The sequence below is a fragment of the Diadema setosum genome, chromosome 19 (assembly GCF_964275005.1).
Source record: "Diadema setosum chromosome 19, eeDiaSeto1, whole genome shotgun sequence".
Classification (NCBI taxonomy): domain Eukaryota; kingdom Metazoa; phylum Echinodermata; class Echinoidea; order Diadematoida; family Diadematidae; genus Diadema; species Diadema setosum.
The window spans coordinates 17,443,439-17,464,461 of record NC_092703.1 but is presented as its reverse complement, the minus strand read 5'-3'; the positions used below and the strand labels follow the sequence as shown (position 1 = coordinate 17,464,461).

Here is a 21,023-nt window from a genome sequence, read left to right as displayed (position 1 = left end):
GTCTATCTTTGCCGACTTTTTCCAGCATCCGTGAAAGTGTAATCTGTTGGACTTTTGCCAGCTGAAAAGTTAGTTGTAGTTTAATTTGAACACTTGGTTATTTGACAGTGAGAGAAATGACAATCCTTGAACTATCCTTTTCTTCCACAAGCATGACATTTTAAAGTTCCCAGAGGGATAGGCAGCTAAGATTTCATCATAATGCTTCATTTTGGTTATGAATCAGAAGTAGTGAGGCAGGACCTATTTCAGTTGTTATTCTAAGTCATCACAAGCCTATTTGTGTCCCTGCTGGTGCTCATGAAATGAGTAATACTATCCCAAAATAAGGTAGCTTTCTCAGTTATCTTAGGCTGCTATGAATCTTTTCTGTTTTGAAATTACCCAATGTTTCACAAGTTGGGGCCTCTATTTGATGCATCACGCGTTACCCCGGGGTACCGTAGTACCCCGGATTACCGCGTTGTGTAGCGCCACCTCACGTCCACTGGAGGACAGCCAGAGAAAAATGCATGCACTGTGTGTGCGTGTATGCAGTCATTCCCATGCCATTGCATGTTATACTATGCGTGCATGGCATGCTGTGCTACCACTAGCGTGTGCTTCAGTGCAGTGCAGTGCAGTGCAGTGCAGTGGCTAGCGCGCGCTAGCTCCAGCACCAAAATAATTTCCTCTTTTTGGCACCCAGGGTACAACCTTTTTAAAAAAATAATTCAACAAAATGGCTGATTTTTATTTGGTACCCCGGGATACCATTTATGTAATCATTTATAGAGGTGTTGATAGCAATAAAAAATTGTAACAATTAACATGATTTGCCTGTAATAAAGAATGACATTATATTTCTGCCTTTTCTTTTTCTCCCCCTCACCCTTTCCCAAATCAGACTGCAGACATGCAATGGACGTACCAAGTAGAGGGAGTGATACCAGAGTATACCCCACCTGCAGGCCACTCCCAGAAACCCATCCAGGGACCACACCTAAGCCCCATAAAGAGGAGCAAACAGCGTAACTTTGTCTTGGATAACCTCCGCCTCACCACCACAGCAGTGTCCTCACCAGTCAAGGGGGCTCCTATTCTCCTCAAGACCACAGATGGACTGTGAAAGAAGGGATTATGGACTCCAGATGGGGCTAGGAGAAATCAAGCAGATGGTACCACATCAATTTTGCAGGCTTTTTAGGTATCCAGAATAACAGACATCTGAAGTTGGCATTTTGCTGTGAGGCATTCCACTGTGAGGCAATTAGCCTCAAAAGATCTTGCGATGAGCTTTTATTTTTCTCTAATTCCTGAATTCAGATGAAACACACTGTCCCTTTATTGTGCTATGCCTGCCAAGCAGAAGAATCTTCTCACATCAAGGTATATTTGAAAATCACACAGAGTACACAAACCTGACGTGATTTATTTAGCTTGCATGAATTTTAAGGTTTTTTTTTTATTTATTTTTTTACGTACAACTGTAAGTAGCTGCTACTGGTTGTTAGTAGTTAATCGAAATTGTATTGTGATTATTGTTTGCAACTTGTGGTTTTGAGAAGAGTGAATGTTTATCTAACTATGATAGTTGCTGACCATTGACAAACACAAAAGAAAAATAAGTTAGTGATAATTACATATCATTACAAGATATGTTTCATGAATTAAATATGAACAAAATGTTGAATGTTACAGATAGGGAATGGATGCATTGAGTTATCTGGCTTTACCAAGTATGATGAACTGACCTGACTGTCTTCCCACATGACATCAGGTTTGTAATTGTTGACATGCATTGCGTATCCGTAATGATTGTATAAATTACAACTTGTGTGTAAATATTTATGTATATTGTAAACACAATAAGTAACTATGCTTCAACATAAATGTGTAGAAGAGATTAAATTGTATATGTTGTACAGTATAAATGTATATTACTGAACTCTGCCTTGGTGCATTATTTCGTTCCATATCTTTGTATTCAAAGTCAAAAGTCCGTCCTTCAAATTTTATATCACTGCACACAAGTATTCGAACGTGAATAGGCCTTCCACAAACTGTCAATTATCCCACCAATATACATGGAATTACTTGAAGAAATCTGTTGCTATGTTGTAAGCACAACTCTTCGCTTTCATTCATTGTGCATGATGCACCCTGTCAAATGTCAAACAGAAGAGGATGAACTGTGCACATTTGAAATGTTGCTGTCCAGCTGCCTCTGCAATGGTGTTATAGTGATTTATGGTTGCATGTCGTATGTGTCAGGATGTCATATATTGACCAATTTAATTCTAAAGAATTTGACAATTTGTTATACTATGTGAGAGGAAATAAACTACAATGCAGTTCTTGTGTCATTTGCATGCTCATATGGTAGAAATATTGACACTGATCTTTAGTGTTAACATAGGAATTAAAACTGTCAAGCATGAAGATAGTATATATCTCAAATGTGCATGTTTCTGTATGGAGATTAATACATTCAAACGTCAAGAACTTCTATCAAATTATTTCTCCAATGCTTTTATTTCGTTTGTTTTGTTTTGTTTTTACAAAGTTGCATGCGGTCAAGGTAAACTACTGGTACATTCCAGCATACATATATTATGTAGCACCACTTTTTGATACTAGAGAGATTATTTACTGTAATGTGAACCAGATGGCACATTTTCTCGCATCAGATCTCTCCTTCATCAATGCAAAGAGTCAAGATCACCTGTATCAAAATCTACAAAAAGTACAGTGTGGTCTGAAACTGCACTTCATACCATATAGTAGCCCTCTTGCTCATACTTGTCAAGCAAGCAGCAAGCAATTAATGTGTTCTTCATAGAGGTTTAGTTTACTCTCGACCTGAAAAGAAGTCACCAAGAAAGATTCTAGTGATTTATGTGTTATTTCTTTTATTATCAAATGCTTGTATTTGTACATAATAGAAATGTCCACAACTTGTTTCACAATAAATCATATAAATGCAAAAAGAAAAAAAAAATGTCAACAATATGATATCCTCTCTCAACTGCTTGAAAACTTGTGACTTTTTTTTGTTGCTTATTCAGCAAAGTGTAACATTTTCACAATTAAATGAAGCTAATAGATCAAATACATGTCATGTCATTATATATTCACTGTACATTGCATTTTTATAACCGAATGCAAAAACAAACAAACACAAAAACTTGTCAGAGCAATCAGATTCTTGTAACCGTCCAACTCATGCCACTGTTAACTAGAATCATAAGTACTGCATGTCTGATTTATTAGAGAAGAGATAAGTGGCTATGCAGGAGATACACACAGCTAATCCTGGTTTGAATGTTCATGGATCTTTGACTTTGATATACCAGTGAGCATCTCAAGACATTCCATATGGTAAGGCAGAGTGGCTAAACATATGACAACATGCTACAGCACTTTGCTACCCAATATTGAAAGTCATCTAGCAACCACTGTCATAAAGTAAAGCATGGTTATGAAATGCACAGTACTAAATTATATGTTGAACAAATGTATGGTTAGCCAAAGCACATTATTTCACAGAGGCTTAAGGCTTGGACTAGACAAAGGCTAATCGTGAACCTGTTGATAGTCTAGAATTGTGCATGACTGTAAATGAAATGCATTCATGACATTGATTCCCACCATTATTGTTTTCATGGTACCTATTACAACACCATCCACAATAACAAAAACAATGTATGTGATGTAATGTCCATCCAACCCATCAGAATTCATATTTTGAAAACACGTTTTTCCTTTTAATGTTTACCAACTATTAAACATGTGTCCCAAGCTAAAACACTTGAGACATAAAGCACAAGCAGTGGTCAGGTGACCAAGCTCAATTCCTCTCAACATGTACACAATGTACAGTGTCTGTTGGCAATTCAGGAGACTGCATCTACTGCACAGTGATGCTTGTATGCAATGATTGTACACACATAACCTACCAATCTGTTAAGTGCATCCGACTCTTTTTTTGTTCATGTTCTAAGGAAGGAAGGACACAAGGCTATCAACAATGAACAGTGATCTGAAGTAAAATTCTCTCTCCTGATTCCCCCTCCCCATATAAAACACACACACTCAAACAAAATATACAAAGCATTACTTTTAGAGTTATATGAGATGTACAAAAAGTGGCAAGCAATGACAACTCCCTAAAGATGCGTACTGCTAAACATAAAGAGCTTCAGTCAGACTTAACAATATAACACACCTGATGGCTACAATGGGATATACACTCATGGAATGACTGATAGACAACACACAAAGTACATTTTGGATACATAACAAATAGATGCAGTAAAAGATTAATTTGTTTGTTCCAAGATACATTCATGGAATTGACAGGCTAAATACAGTACACAATTGAGTACACAAAGAGCAAAATTATAGTAAACAGTATAAAAAAACTACTCAACACAAACTAACTTGTGATACAAACTACATATAACTTGGCAGGAAAACAGAGAAAACATAAGTGCTCGAATTTCAAGAAAAGACTTGATGAAAGTAGAGACAGCCCCTAATCAACACATTTCTCTTTCTGCTTGAATTACTCTTACATCACATACTACATCTTAGTTCAACAAAACATTACATTTTAGTCTAAATTGTTGCATTCATGTATGCCTCAAGCAATTCCATGTGATACTTGAAAAACATACAAGTTGCATGAAACTACATCTGAAAGATTATGGTTTACCCTGTTTGACATCATAGGTTTGAACACTTCCAGCAACCCTGGTACTCACAAAGCTGCCTCAAATGCATATATTGTTATTTAGCATGATAAGTCACAATTAATAATGGCAATTCATATCATATCCATTTAGCAAACAATGCTTTTATTAGCAATGGTCTGCATTACACACTCGGAGGGAAATGATACCCAAATATATAATTTTGTAGATCAAGTGAATGCAGCAATATTAGTAGAACACATCGGTGACATTTAAGAAAAAAAAATCAGTTGATCAGTTTAAAAATTATTTATTTTTACAGTTTTGGTTCCACAATGTTGGATGGAAACCTAGTTTGTGACATCACTGCAGGGCAATAACAAGAAAATATGAGAAGTACTAATTCTCTCAATGAGAAGTACTAATTCTCTCAACCTATTTCCAACATACAATGATGTTATTCCTCATGCTTTCTGAAAGAGATAGTCACGTGCGCTTTCATTATGCGGATAGCATATGCAGGATTATCTGGCGTTAAGTATATTAGAAAGTCAGCCTCCATGGATCTCTTCTTCTAACATTCATGACCTGCCTGTTGGCCTACTGTTAAATCCTCTATTACTGGGGAGGAAAAAGTTGACATTACACTCCATGTACATACCTCTGTTCAGAATCATCCCAATTATTTCACATTATGAACAATTGACTTCTTTTTTTTACTCGGGAGAGAGAGATAGAGCACCAATTGCCTGTGTTTCTTATGTTACCATCAAGACAGCAAACTAAAACTTATTAAAGCAAGACTGGGCATAATGCATGACTATACACAGTGAGAATGATAACTTGAAGGCATTAGATGCAGCATTTCACTTAATCTCTTTCAGCTCTTAAAGAAGAAAGAATTCTAGAGATGTACACGTAATAACATCTTACTACTGTTAGGTTTATTGTTATCTCTGCCATCGATATACTTTGCATTATTTCATTCTTTGGTCTCTTCAATTATAAAATTTAGCTTCAACTCACTACCAGTCCACCAGTGGTTAGCACTTATGAAATTCTAGAATCAAAACTGTTGTTTAGAGTGATGAGTACAGTAGTGGTATAAAGTCACTATTATATGCTCTTTGCATTTTTCTTCTTCCATTATATGTTAGTCATCGTAAAACAACAGGTACATACATTTACATGACTAGGTCTTTCCCTTCAATAACAGATAAGTACAAGGTTTCTCCAAGTATAACTTTAGGGCAAAAACACTTTAATCTCTTTCTTTCTAGAATACTAAAATTACTCAATATAGTCAAATATAACATTGAACTATCTTATTAAGAGGCAATTTTTTTTTTTACATCAAGGACCGTGACTGATCATCAAGGCAGCTTCGTGGACCTACACGGCACCCACACAGCAACTACATGGACCATTACCTTCAAACATGGTATTATAGGAATGAACATGGATCTACACGCTCCATACGTGACGAGAACGAGAATAAGAGTGATGAAAATCCAAAATCAGCTTGCTTTTTATGCCGGCTTGGTACGTGTTGCTGCTTTGTTGGTCCGTGTAGTTGCTGCGTTGGTCCGAGTAGACGCCTTGATGGTCCGTGTAGACACCCTGATGGTCTGTGCAGACGCCGTGCTCTGCCAGCATGGACCGTGTAGTTGCCAGGTGGGTCCAGCATGGTCCGTGGAGGTCAGTGTAAGCGCTGTGTGGATGCCGTGTAGTTGCCGTGTTGATACCATGTGTACAGTCATCAGCGCTCGTTGACGCTCCATCCGGGGCAAAACTAGCCCGGAACTCTCCGGATCATCGCCGGCATGATCCGGGGATTGCCGTGTAGATCCTTGAGGATCCATGTTTATATGTGAATGGGGCTTAAACTACAGTCAAAACACTTTAGATTAACAGGTAGGCAATGCAAGAGATATATCAGTTATTCCCTATGACTCTGAATTCATTGAATGCACTGAATGATACACAAGTCACACTTCATAATTCGCATATTTTTACAGGTGGAAACTATCATGTTGTGTAAATTTTAGCACATTTTGCGCGACCAAAAACAAGTGAAAATAAAGCATGTAAATATTTTGCTTGTTATATGTACCACTGTGTAATGTCATGATTCAATGGAATTAGAAATATGCAAAATTAATCTTACTCAGCAGAATGCGACAAATTACTTCTGTGAAAATATCCACTTTTACAGTAACTAATTCATAACCAGGCTTGACTTCTAAATAATAAAAGCCAAGAAAATGTATTAACCAGCATATTATAATGCCTTTCATAAATCAATGACAAAATATGTTCACTAAATGTATTTCAGTATCTACGTTTTTGTCTCATTGGAATTAGTCAGTTACAATAGAAACCCTGGCAACAAAGGGAGCAAGATTTGGACATTAACCCCAGCCTAGCTGGAGTTTTTTTAGTCCTTGCATAAACAGCTAGGTGCATCAAAGTGATGGAATTCATGATTGATATAAAATTGAAAACTGAAAAAAATTGCATTTCATTCAATGTTTAATAAAGCTATCAGATGTTCTAGTACCTTTAATAGTCAAATCACTTGCAGTTAAATTAATGAATGTAGACTATTTCTGTTTATTCAGAAGATTTGTAGGAAAATCAATTGAAAGAGAATTATCTGAAAAACTGCATACAAATTGATCAAAATAAGATTGGAAGTGTTTCATATTCATTTCTTATGTAGACAAGAAGCAAAAGCACCAACAATTAAAATGCATTTCATAGATTCTGTAGCATTATACATGTACATGCTTATATTTGTACAAGTGTACAGATAACACTTCTTTGGGGATGACCCTAATTCATGTCCACATGACACTGCCATACCCCATGAGGGTCATTGAGTCAATTAACTTCAACTTCAACTTCAGCTATTTGAAAAAAAAAATGTAACAAAAGTCAGTAAAGGACATACACAAAGATGCTTCATACCTCTTTGGAGTGAACAAAACATGCCAACTGGGGAAGGTTAATATGAAACACTCTTCCCTTTCAATGAAAAGAAAATCCGAAAGACATTCTTTTGATGTTCTCATATAGTGACATGGAATTCATGCCAAATATCACTCGCATAGACAGCAAACTTTTGATGCATGTTAGAAACATCCACACAACATATTTATGCGAAAGAAACACGGGACAACTTACCGTCCAGGGTCTATAATGTGCACAGCTTTCCTTCCCACTGATGACTAAATCATTTTGTTTTATCTTTTCTGATCAACACTAGTCAATGTAAAGAGAAGCACACCTCTAACACATTGAGTGTGCCTTCCAAGTGCTGTACACTATGTCAGGTAGAAAAGAGTGGAATGTTTTAAGATGGACAGATCAGTTTGTGGATGATGCCTCATCCTCACAACACAAGTAGCTTGGGCTTCCTCCCCTGTATCACATGTTTCTGTAAGGTAAGACAAAAGGAGAGAGAGAGAGCATGAAAGGGAAGGGAGGACAGACAGAGGGATCACAATAGACAGAAAGGCAAACATAGAGAACATAATACTTGAAAATAGAAACAATCACAAAATTGCAAATAATGTTGCAAATCTGGTCTACAAATATCTAAATAGACATAAAATCCTACTTTAGACCTTCACCCAAACAACTGAAGTTTGAACTCATTAATGTTTTGTGGCTAAAATTTGATGTAAATACATGTAAATGAATTTTTTTACAAAAACCATAAGTTTGAGGTTTCCACATATTTGTTTCAGTCAATATCTTGCCACTTACCAGACCTTGGACATGAGTCTCTGTCTTTCCATGATATCATTCTAATTTATCTTCAATCCATAATACTAGACTGATGTTTAAAGGCTCATCTTACTCTAAGCTGTGGTGAATTCATGACTCCCCCATCTCCTCATATTACAGCTTGTATTAACAAAAACTGCTGTGTGTGGGGGCAGTGTTCAGTAAATAAACTGATGTAGATTATCATTCATCCAGTTGAAGTATAAACCCCAAAATTATTCTAAATCACAAAACTGGAAGAGAAACTTTCACCGAGCAATGTTTCGCCGATTAACAATCAGCTTCTTCTGACGTCCTGCAAGTGGAAGAATGGTCCTTTATGTGTGAAGTCTTGCAGGAATTTCATGCACTGATGCGCTTTCAGTGCACAAAAGTTGACTCGGAATCTCTTGGATCGCCCAGTCCCAGGCATGTGAGAGGTTGAAACAGAGGTACCTGTTCCTGTTGAGGCTGGGTTCCTCCATTCGTTCCGAAATCAATTCTTTTATGCCTCGTTTAAACCAACATGCCTCTCTGTCAAGCACCATCACGTCCTTGTTGTTGAATGAGTGGTTGGTCTCTTTAAGGTGTGAGTAAACAGCAGATTCTGCGATACTGTCCACGTTGCTCGGTCTGGGACCGCGCGATCTGAGAGATTCAGAGCCATCTTTCACGTACTGAAAGCACATCAGTGCGTGAAATTCCTATAGACTTCACACATATACGCACCATTCTTTCACTGGAAGAACACCAGAAGAAGCTTATTGTTAATCGGCGGAATGTTGCATGACCTAAGTTTCCATTCCAGTTTTGTGATCTATAATAATTTTGGTGTTCAGTGAATACTTTGGGCAAGGAAACTAATGTGTCATGGCTTCAAATTAAAGTAAAGGGCACCGTACTCTTTGGAAGGTAATACGCATGCTTTGGCATGCATGCCTAAATGGTTTTAGCTATAAATTTGGCCACAGTAAAGGCAGATACAATCTTGGATCACTCACAGAGAATGGGGCCATGGGCTTGATGACATCATTGTATCTCCTCACAGCTTCCATGATGTGATGAGGCTGAATGGCCCTGTACTGTGTCAGGGCAAGGAGAGATGAACCGTTGCCCTGACAACAAGAAATGGAAATGAGAGTTCCATGATGCAGCTGAAATCAGCTGGACATTGTTTCTTCACATCAATCACTTTCATATCTCGACACTATGGGCTTTCATGACATTTTGAAGGGTGGCTATCAGAGTTTGGCATTACAACAAGTGTATGTGTTTAAGCACAAGATTTGATCTCTTACATTTATACCCATAACTTTGCTCTTCCTTTCCATAAACAACTAGAAATGTCACTATGGCGACTGATGCCTCCGCCATAATGCATGATTCTCCCAATAGGCGTATAGTACAATGTCTTCACAATGTGTGATCCATGACAGTTTCACATAACTGGCAAAATATTGAAATGACAGGTTTGTCAAAAATGTCTTCAACTGGGTTTGCTATAATTTTCTAAGAGTGCAGGTACACATATTTGGGGATTGGGGAAGTTTATGCATTAAGTAATTTCCAAGGTACGAAGAAAGAGTGTGATGATGGTACAAAATAGATTTTTTTTTTTTTTTTTTTGGGGGGGGGGGCATTGAAACCTGGCCTTTGACCCTTAACCTTTGACCTTTGACCTTCTGGCTGGAAATTTCCCGGAGAATCTCCATTAGGTAATGCACGTATTAAGTTTTGAAACTAATAATGCAAGCATTGCATATACTAGTATATGAGGGAAATAGTAAAATTTTGAGGAGTTGACCTTGACCCCTGACTATTGACCCATGACCCCTAAATTCCCTAGATAATCCCTGCCAGACAGTACATGCATATGTACCAAGTTCCGCTAAGATACATTGAACCATTTGCGAGAAAATATTGCAACATTTTCACCTAACCTTTGACCTTTGGACCTTTGACCTTATGACATGAAACTCTCTCTGGAGAATCTTTACGCAGTAGTACATGTCCACACCAAGTTTCAAGAAAATACCTTCGGGCATTGCATAGATATGGGGGAAATTGCAACATTTGTAGCATTTGACCTTGATCTTTTGACCTTTGACCTCTTGCCAATGTCACTAAAATCTACTCAACTAATTCTCCCATCATACATCATCCTTGGACCAAGTTTGGTGAAAGCTGCTTCATTCAGTTTTGAGTTATCACGTAAACAGATAAATTTTAGGATTTGACCTTGATCTTTGACCTTTGACCTCTGTCCGATTTCACTGAAAAACTAATCAAGTAATTGTCCCATCATACATCATCCTCCAACAAAGTTTGGTGAAATTTGCTCCATCCAGTCTTGAGTTATCGCGTAAACGGATACAATTTCATGATTTGACCTTGACCTTTGACCTTTAGCCGATTTCACCCAAAATCTCATCAAATAATTGCCCCATCATACTTCATACTTGGACCAAGTTTGGTAAAATTCCAGTAAATATTACTCAAGTTATCGCGTAAACGAAAGCGGACGGACGGACGGACAACCCGAAAACATAATGCCTCCGGCACCACTTCGTGGCGGAGGCATAAAAAGATATATGACAGCCAAAGCATACCAAAGCATATTTTGAAATTTCTTGGTAAAAGAGAGTGCCTCTTACAAGCAGATAAATACCACATACACTAAAATTGAGGACACTATTAAAGCTTCACTCAGGTCACTAGGATCTGATTTTCTGACTTAGATACTTTTAAATTCACAAGATTGAATTTCTGGTGAGGTGCATCATCATTATCTCAAAAAGAAACATACCACAGAAACAATATGAAAGCTGGCCACAAAACACAATCTGTTTGAGAAAACAGGCTTCAACGACTATATGCAGTCAAGGAAAAGCATTAAACCAAGATAGCTTGATTTAAAACACTGCAGCAAGATGCTTTATAAAAAATATCTTTGAAATACGATTATGTCTTCATAAAGCTATCACTGAGTAAAATATTGGATTGCATTCATCAGTACATGTCCAATGCACGGTACCTTCTTCTTCTTCTTAGACTTTGCCTTGGGTGTTCCTGCAGCTGACAGAGCTGACTTGCTCTCCCCCTGTGACTGGGTGGAGCTCTCTGAAGGGTTGCTGTTACTGGCTGTCGTCAAGTTGCCACCACTGTTGCCAGCGCTGCCATTGGTGGAGGAGAGAAAGGGCAGAGCCATTTTGTCTGTGGGGGACTTTGGTGAGGAGGGGACAGGGGACTGGGAGGGGGTGGAGGGAGGGGTAGTGGTGGCCGACTTAAACTTGGTGTGAGGGTGGGTGGTTAGAGGGGAGATGTTGCTGAAGCACATTGGGGCCATGGACTTTGAGATAGGGTCACAAGGGGATGCTAACATGTCCCTCTGAACTAGAAGAGATAGGTCCATGATCTGTTGGGGGAGGGATGAAAAGATGTGGAAGGTTACATACATGAGTTAGAGCAATTCACCAGGTGCAATGTGCACACCACTCATACCATAAATGACACTATCAAGTTATCAGGAAATAACTGAGTGTGAGTCTACTAAATCTTTACCAGTATAACGCAAAATCTTTGAATATTCTACACAAACTTGTGAATGAAATTTCCCCACTTAGCCCCAACAGAAGGATGGTGTACATTCACATCCTAAAAAGTGCATGACTTGATAACCAGTCATTATATCACTAAATAAAACAGAATTTCTACTTTATATATAACATGCATGGGCATTTCATACTCATGATCTCCATTTACTTTCCTATCTGCAGGACAGAGTGTTTTGCCTCTTACCAGAAGGAATAGGATGATAACGCATAGCCATATAGCATGGCTGGGCTTGAACTCAGTCCTCTTGTTTGCAAGACTACCAACTAATCCATCACATCTATCAAAACAGGGTGATATTGCTGAAGAATCCAACAGTTTTGACAGCTGACAAAGTCTGGGAAACAACTATACTCAATGAGAGCAGAATTGTTAAGACCAAGCTACCCACTGTTAATACTGGATGACACACCTCTGAGAGGTATAATGCACACGTGAGAGTCAAGGTGACAGTCATTGGCACTCACCTGAGCCACTGTCTCATACGCCAGATATCCAACAATCTCCATGGCAAAGGCATTTGGCTTGGGCTCAAGATGACTGATGTCCAACCACTCCTTGAACTTACTCGCTTTCTTGACTGGATAAAATGGAATATGATTTCAAGTGATAAAGAACAAGTCTTTGTCAACAAACCCAAGTGACATCATTCTATACACAGAGTGAAAGAGCAGCTTTGAAGGGCTAAACTAATGTAATTTCTCTTGCAATATTTTGTTCGCAGTCTTTTTTTCTACACAGTGTATATATCTATGTATGCTACATGGTAGGTGTTATAAATATCTTACGACGTACTTTGACAAAGAACAAACTTGAAGTTCAGATGAAGTTGCCTCACATTTTTGCAAAAAAAAGTGTAAAGATTCCAAACAGAAGTCAACTGAATGACAAATATGATACAATGAATGCAGTGCAGACTGAGAGATAGAAAAAATAGCATGTTCTCTCTTGCACTAGAAATAGATACTGTCACGTAATACATGTTTGATAGCAAAGAGTTTAATAATGTGACTACTGGATAAACAAGGAAGATGTAATATATGAAGAGACATTTTGGCAGATATCACAAGAGCAGAGCAGAGAGGGTAGAGGGAGGGGAGGGACAAGAGTAGCAGCAGAGATTGGTGACATTAGGAGGATAGGAGAGGAAAGGAAATGAGGAGAAAGAGAAGAAAAAAAGAAAAGCTGACTTCCGTCTCTCACAAGTTGATTCACTCTAGCATCTGACTCACTGAAATTCATCTGTCTTGCTTCAGTGTACTCCTTGTACGCAGTGAGGTCCATTCCTCGTGCCTTCTGGTCAGCTCGGTCCTGTCGCTCCAACTTGATTGGGTCCACTTCATCCGAGTCCAGTAGGACTGAGAGCTCCCCCGTGTGGTCAATGCTGGACAGGATATCTTGGCACAACCGTCTTCGTTTGGCCTGAGATGCTTTTTGTTCTGGAAGAGAAATTGGGGGAGGGGATGGAGTTGTTTCATCAGTTTAATCACTGAACTTTACAATCACACAGTACGCTTATAAAATGTTCAATCATCAAGTCAGCATATATTTCATTGCATTGAATGTTCACATGATTACAAAAGTCTCATCAATGACGAGGTGATTTGAAGTTTAGTGTAAGTGCATATGTAGCGTCAGTATCATCTCAACACTAGCACTAGCAGTAATCCCTGAACTTAAAAACAGGTGCTCTCTTTCCACCACTGGCTAACACCAGCTCCTAAGGATTATAAAATTTGTCATTTCACATTTGGTATCAGTGTCAGCATTTCAATATAAATGAGATCAACATTCACATCTTGTAGGTTGAGAAAAATAAGGACTTTAAAGGTGCCACTAACCCTATGGCGTTAATTCCCTTATCTGTTAACTGCTTTGTGAAAAGACATTAAACTGATATTTCCAAAAAATGATGTTAAATTCTGATTGAAATTCCTATCATTTGATTTGTTCAATTCCAATCTGTCATTAAATCAAATTAACTATGGAGTTGCATGGCACCTTAATATAATAGCTCTTCATGCCATCAGTGCAAGAACATCACAAACTGTCTCACCATCTGTTATCCCTCCTTCTTCCTCTTCACAGCTCATCTGTCTTGCTATCTTGTTTCTGGTGTCCTTAAAGTTAAGAAACTGGAAGAGTCTCCTCAGCTTGCTGTGGTCTTTTCTCAGGAGGAAGATGAAATCCTCAATACTGATGAATCTGGCTCCACGTAATGTACAAATGTCTGCTGCCCTCTGGAGCTAGGATACAAGTATTGAAATGATAAATTACATTTTTTTTTTCAATAATCTTAACACCACTATGCTTATCATGCACAGAAAACAACTATCGAGATGCTTTTCATATATTGAATTCCCTCAGATTAAGAAATCCAAATTGTTAAATGTTACCATATTTTCATTTCATCTCATTTCAGTTATTGTCCATACTTAGATAATGCAAAATTATTATATGCCATTTTACAGCCTAACAATTCCAGTCCATCCAGAAGTTGGGCTCTAGATATCAACATCCTCACACATGACACACTGGACAACTTTACTTACCAGAACCAGCATCTGGTGGTGTACAATGTCTTCTACTATGTATGCAGACTCATACAGAGGATTTTTACAGTCTCCAAGTGCAAACCTGCATGGGAAAATGAATGGAATTCACTTACACAGCTACAAAATTGTATGGGGAATGTATGTAAAAGCTCAAGAAGGGAATACACAAATCTGCAGATACAAGATTACAGGTTTCGGCTGCAAGATGAACATCTATAAGAATACAAGAGTTGAAAACCAATGTGCAAAGTTATACTTTGCTATTGCTTTCACAATTGGTTTAATTCTTTTGTATGGCACTACATATTTTACTGCGCCAGTGACACCTTGAAGAATAATCATGTTTTCAAATCTTTGCATCCATATGGAATTCAGATGAGTATGTTCACCATTTCTAAAATATGATCAAAAAGTCAAAGTCCATGCCATTGAGCAGTATAATGAGCATGTTCAGCCCTCTACCAGCACAGCTTTATACCAACTGACTTTTTTTTATATTATTCATTTGTCCTTCCCCATTAAAAAGATATACACAAAAAATGAGGTTTACTCTGTATCATTTCCAAACATTGTGTACTTAGTAGATTCATCATACACTTTAATATTCTATGTCAATCAAATTTTGATTTCACACATGGCATTTCTGTACCTTTGTTATGGCATTAATGCTTAAGTACCTACATGGAATAGCCCCCTCTTGTGTCAGCTTTGTTAAATGGAACACAGAGAATACAATGCGTGCACCAATCTGTAGTTTTCCTCTTTCTTTTTTTTTTTCTTTTTTTTTTTTGTTGTCTGCATAAAATTGTAACAGCATAATGTACATAATAATGTTGTATTGAGAATCAGTTGCAATGAGATTTGTTTGTGTAATTTCAATACACTTACAGCAAATTCTTCCATGGCAGTAACTGCAGGGAAAAAGCAGACACTTTTGAAACTCCACAGTGGAAGAGGGAGGGGATTTTTTTTTTCCCCTTGTAAACCACTACAGGCATTCCTTGTGATTGATTGGTCAGAGTAAGATGGACGTGGACAATTTGATCTCCAGTGCACACAACATGGTGCGGCTTTGAATAACTTTTCATATCATAAGAGGCAAATACATCCTTATTTTCATTATAAACTATTACCAGTCTTATCAGGTCCTTGTGTCAAAAACTTGCACAAGCATTCCTTTATCTTCTTCCTTATAAAGCTAGCCGACTCTATACAGGCCATGGACTTTTCCTTTTGCCATGGCAGTAAATCTTGCCTAAAGAGTGTTGCTCTCCATTCTATGCAAATTAGTGTATGCAGTAGGGCCGCTTCTTAAAACTTGAAAAGACATTCATGTAAACTTATCTACAGGGCTGCCAACTCTCACTCACTGAGAGTGAGACTCACTCATTTTGGTTCTTTTTCACTCTAAAACTCTATTTCATTTGCATGCATTTCTATTGATCTCACTCATTTTGACTAAAAAATTATAGCATTGGCCTATGGGAGTCTCACTCTCAACTAGTTTCCAATGTTGGCAGCGCTGCATCTAGGTGCCGAGCTCAGGCCAGAAGGTGACTCATGAAAACATGTTTTGGACAAGAGGGTGAGTTTTTGACAAATAGACCTGTTTATGAATTGCTACAAAGGAAATCACCTTTTCTTTCCAAGGCAAGTTTGAACAAGTTGGTTTCTCACCTTCTAGGAAGGCTCCTGTCTTACCTTCTCATCATACACAAAAGCCTGGTGAATTCTACAAAGTTGCCCTCTTTTTTTTTTTTCTTTCTTTGTTTTGTTTTTGCCTCCTCATCATAAACAAAGTTCTTAGCAAGAATTATGAAGTTGTCTTTTTGCTTTCTCAAGCTAAACACAAAGTGCTTGGTGAGTTTTACTTGTCTTCCTGTCCTTAACAAGGTATATGTACCACAGACGTTTCAACAGGTGTGAGCATTTTGAAATCAAGTATTTGAATGCATGTTCATAAAAGGTTCTGTACTGATGCCTTTCTATGAATTATACAGAACAGCAATCACTGGGTTGAATCTTCAATGTGACATAGTTCAGAACATATTTTATAGAGGAAAGACTGAACCGTAGTAAGTGTATTAATACCAGTACTGGAGATGCTAATAGATTTCATGGAACTGGTAATCATCTTCTCTGAATTACCAGGTGAAATAAAGGGAAAAGACTATCCGGTACAGAGAGAGAGAAAAAAAAAAGTTCAATAATCAAGGACAAAGTGCTAGGATTAGCACTCTCATATGACAGTGATATGGATTTACAGCTCGCTGGAGTGAGTCCAAATTCAAATCTAAAAGCTTGAAAAGAGCTGAACTGAATTTTTTTTAATGAAAGGGACATTTGCTGTGATGAAAATAACAGTAGAATCTAATATGGTAGGTAACTGGGGAGGCTTCAAAAATCTCCCACCTAAAATTGTCCAAGAATACAATAATGAGGATGACTAATGCTCCTCACTTTTACTTTGAATTCTGTAACATGTTTTCCAACTTACAGTTCCCCCTAGATGAGAGCTGGCATGTTTTCCAAACAGCACTCAGATTCATGATTACACTATCAAGTATTGCAGAGTAAACAGCCCATTATGATGTGATAAACGTGAGATATGGCACCACGTAGCAAAACAAAAAAATAAATAAATGAAATAATAATGATAATTAAAAAAAAAATATGCAGCTTGGTTGCAGCTGAGACTGCCTCTAGAAGTGGTCCTAAATTACCATTTACACCAAGCTTCAATCGTGGCAGAAGTTAGGTATAGACAGGGTCTAAGACAAATCAAGAAAAGAATGCATGAATGTAGTTCGAAATCTAGTCTATGGATTATGCATATTTCAATTCAGTATGACACATCTTGCGTGACAACAAACGTACCTAATAATGAATGTGCACAACGCATTTTTTTTTTTTTTGGAGTCAAGGAACTTGGGAGTTTAAGCTGCATGTATGTGAGGTTTATGCGTTCTAAAGCACATGCTCTGCTCGGGCAAGGCACCGCATAGCTGAAAGCTGACAATGTAAACAAAAGGTTTCTATTTCTATATTAGGAAATTGGGCAATTTTTAGCATGGGTGTATAATGGGTAGAAATGAGCTGCTTGGCGAAAGTCTGTGCTCTACAAATGCTTTTCTAGTTTTATATTGTATATTCCATGTATATAGAGAGTTTAATTTTTTGCAAATCGGGACTTTCCAAGGATTTCATGAGTAGTTAAGTTCGTGGTCGTGAAGTATAGTACTGAACTGAGAAATGTATGCATACACATCACATTCATGTCAGCATCAGTGTCAATATTTCTGCGTGTCTTAAAATTCATGAATAGCATCTGACTCACGAAATTTGCGAAAATAAAAACCTCAGAAAATATTTGGCATGTAGGCCTACAGTACTCGTTCTAGCCCATGGACTAAACTATGAATTTCCTTTAAACCACTTTATTTGTTGGTTTATGAAAAAAAAAAAGTGCTTTGCTTTGCTTTGCTTGCTTTCCAGAAATGCTTTGCAAGAAGCAATATGAACCACTGTCTCGACTTTACATAAAGCCGATGGTCCATCAAAACCCAGACAGGCACTTAGATAGGGGCTGGTTGCGAGGGGAATCACTACAACCATATCTCCACACCCCCTAGATAGAATGCTCGTTGACATTTGACATTTGAACCAGATACACACATCTTAGAAGATCACAAGGTTCATGAACCCCTATGGTCTCACATAGAAGGTTACTGCTCTATTTTGTTCCAGTTCTTGTGTGTGCATCAGGACATAATTGCTTTGACATAATAGGGAGGTTTCATTCCATGACATCACTGGGCAACCTTTCCAGGCACTTCCCTCAGTGTGCTGAAATTCCCAGGAGGTGACTGATCTGCATTCTGCCATTTACTGGCTTGTTGTAAAGCTGAATGTTCCTGCAAGAGAACAATGTCCTCCAACATGGTTATATGGGGGAGGGGGAAAAGCATTAATAAAACATTGAAACACTTTGTCTTTCACTGCCATGTGAAGAAGGGCAAATGTCATAATGTGCAGGCCAGAAAAATCAAGTTTCAAGCACAACTCAAAACTTGACTCTCATGTTTCTGTCACAATATACTGGTACTGGTTAGTCATTGATGTGATCTAAATAGTTTCACATGGTCAATGAGCACTGATAGTCACTTGCTTGGTTGTCAGCAATTTACTCCTGCTTTTAATTTCATTTTAAGAGTACCTGGTACCATGTGCACTCACTAAAAAAAAAGAAGATGGGAATTCCACTGAGTGCTCACATGGTACTTTGAAATACAGCCTCCCTCCTTAGAGAAAGATTATCCTTACTAGAAATATCCATACCCTCACCTTCTCCCCTTGAAACAAAAACCAACAACAATAACAAAATGATGTAGTTTTTCATTTTTCACAAATGAGTTGCTTGAAATAAGACAAATACAGTTGGTTCAGTAAAAGAAGAAATATGGTATCTTTTCACAATGTTGATGAAAGTTTTTGACAATATTGCATGAGTTGTTGAAAACTGTAGGCCCTATAAGAACCAGTATGTATGCCCTCCAGTAGTCCCATCACTGTGGTTAAAAGGGTGCCTCTTGCAATGTTCACCAAATTTGACTAGCGCTTGTTCACATTTTTCTGCCAAACCTGTGGTACTTGCCCTTCAAACCCAGTGTGTGGAGTGCATGACACATATTCATACACAGGCCGTTGACAATGCACACACGATGAAGTTGTCATAACCATGATGTTGACACACTTGACTGAGTTGAACATTACCTTCACCTGGCAAGCTTTGCTAGCTATGTTCACAAGTAGCATAGTCGTGATTCTGGACTGTTTTGTTTTGGTGTCATTGTACCATGACACTATTATGTACTGAGTGGGTGACTTGTACAGTGTAAATTAAACTCACCTAGATGCCTTGTTTAAGACAAGAGGGAAACTTAATATCAAAATGTGCCAAGGTGTCTTCTTATCTCAAATAAGGCACTTGGTGAGTTTGGAGATGTTTATGTCCTGTACTTATAATTGTCCTATAGAAGGTACCTTCTCTTCCTACAGGAGGTGCCGACACAAGTTTCAAAGAGTAACCTCGCCATGCTTCAAGCTCCAATTCAAGATGTGTTGCGTGTGTTGCAGAGGGTAATCGCAGGATCCTGAGAATCTGTTTGTTTTTCTCAGACCAGAGCAGATTCTCAGGATTGCCCCATTACACTGCTTGATACATGTATTGGACATGCTGATACTAATAACTATAGGAAACTACTACGGTACAAACTACAACAGCAACAATATCAGTCAAGAATCCAGGCTAGAGCCACAGAAGCATACAGCCTCTTTTGGCTTCGGTTTCACAGGTGACATTCAAATATGCTAACTGAGAACACAGTTTTTTGCGTGCAAAATTCGCTGCAGTGCGTGCATGCAGAAACCTCAACATGAAGCACATCTACATGGTGCATTGCAGATCTGTATAGCTGTTTCAGGTGGAACATCACCCTTTGCTGATCTTGTGCAATTAGGATAACTTACAGATCAAAACATGCAAGCTTCTGTACTATTACCATATAAATAAAATCATACTGAAATTTGATGCTAATAAGTAAGGGCAAATCAGTTTTCCTCCTGCATGAAGTATAAGAGTGCCACTGATTGTATCAATAAATTGGTTACCCTCATACACTAACACCAATAAATATGAAATGGAGCATATTTCACTTCTTTTGAACCACACTTGATCGACACCATTCACTGTAATAAAAAATCTGTAAACCACAGAGGGATTAACAGGATTATCTCATCAAGTCACGTCTCAGCGTTTTTCCTAAACACCATGGGGGGGGGGGGGTGTGCGTGCACACACATACTCATACAGTCTTCAGTTCAGCATTGGAGACATGTTGAAAGTAAGCATCCCTATGAAAGGGTCAACAACCGTGGATCCTCAAGGCCTGTGACATGAGAGACAGATCTGACTTCAAGGAAGTGATCAAACGTCGTCTGTGATTGATCCTGACACATTGTGTTGTCACTGATCAAGTGGAGGTAATGCAAAAGGCATGGCATTGCCAAGCACACAATTTTAGGAAGGGCTGGTTTACTGTCAGCATTCATATCGTAAGTTTATTCTGCATGACAGATACAACCATGCCTACTGGTTAATCTATAATGATCTCTCACCCTACCCAGAAGTATGAAAATAATTCAAAGCATACATTATGTAAGAATATTGTGATATTTTCGGTAAGGGATGAAAATATATTGTGACAAAGGGGTTGTTCATAAGAAAATCACTCAGTAAATCCATACATTTGCTAAAAAACTAAGATAAGATTGTCTCTCTCATTTTTACATTTCTGGAAAGAGAACAATGCTTTGATGGCATTGTTTTTTTGTCAATACACAAGCACTCAGA

The 21,023-nt window shown here is 38.1% G+C and overlaps 2 protein-coding genes across 3 annotated transcripts in view; one reads left to right on the top strand and one right to left on the bottom strand.

The window, feature by feature from the left end:
• LOC140242761 (cilia- and flagella-associated protein 47-like) overlaps window positions 1–3,016 on the top strand; it is a 55,952-nt gene extending 52,936 nt beyond the window's left edge. The window contains exon 50 of the mRNA XM_072322520.1: window positions 887–3,016. Within this exon, the coding sequence (XP_072178621.1) occupies window positions 887–1,108 (222 nt within the window). The 3' untranslated portion in view covers window positions 1,109–3,016. The remainder of the gene's footprint in view (window positions 1–886) is intronic.
• A 4,866-nt stretch (window positions 3,017–7,882) lies between these two features.
• LOC140242830 (transcription initiation protein SPT3 homolog) overlaps window positions 7,883–21,023 on the bottom strand; it is a 113,981-nt gene continuing 100,840 nt past the window's right edge. For both annotated transcript variants that reach the window (XM_072322581.1, XM_072322582.1), the window contains 7 exons: window positions 14,609–14,693; window positions 14,113–14,302; window positions 13,289–13,495; window positions 12,524–12,636; window positions 11,479–11,859; window positions 9,446–9,559; window positions 7,883–8,112 (listed from right to left, as the gene is read on the bottom strand). In XM_072322581.1, the coding sequence (XP_072178682.1) occupies window positions 8,068–8,112; window positions 9,446–9,559; window positions 11,479–11,859; window positions 12,524–12,636; window positions 13,289–13,495; window positions 14,113–14,302; window positions 14,609–14,693 (1,135 nt within the window). In that variant the 3' untranslated portion in view covers window positions 7,883–8,067. The remainder of the gene's footprint in view (window positions 8,113–9,445; window positions 9,560–11,478; window positions 11,860–12,523; window positions 12,637–13,288; window positions 13,496–14,112; window positions 14,303–14,608; window positions 14,694–21,023) is intronic.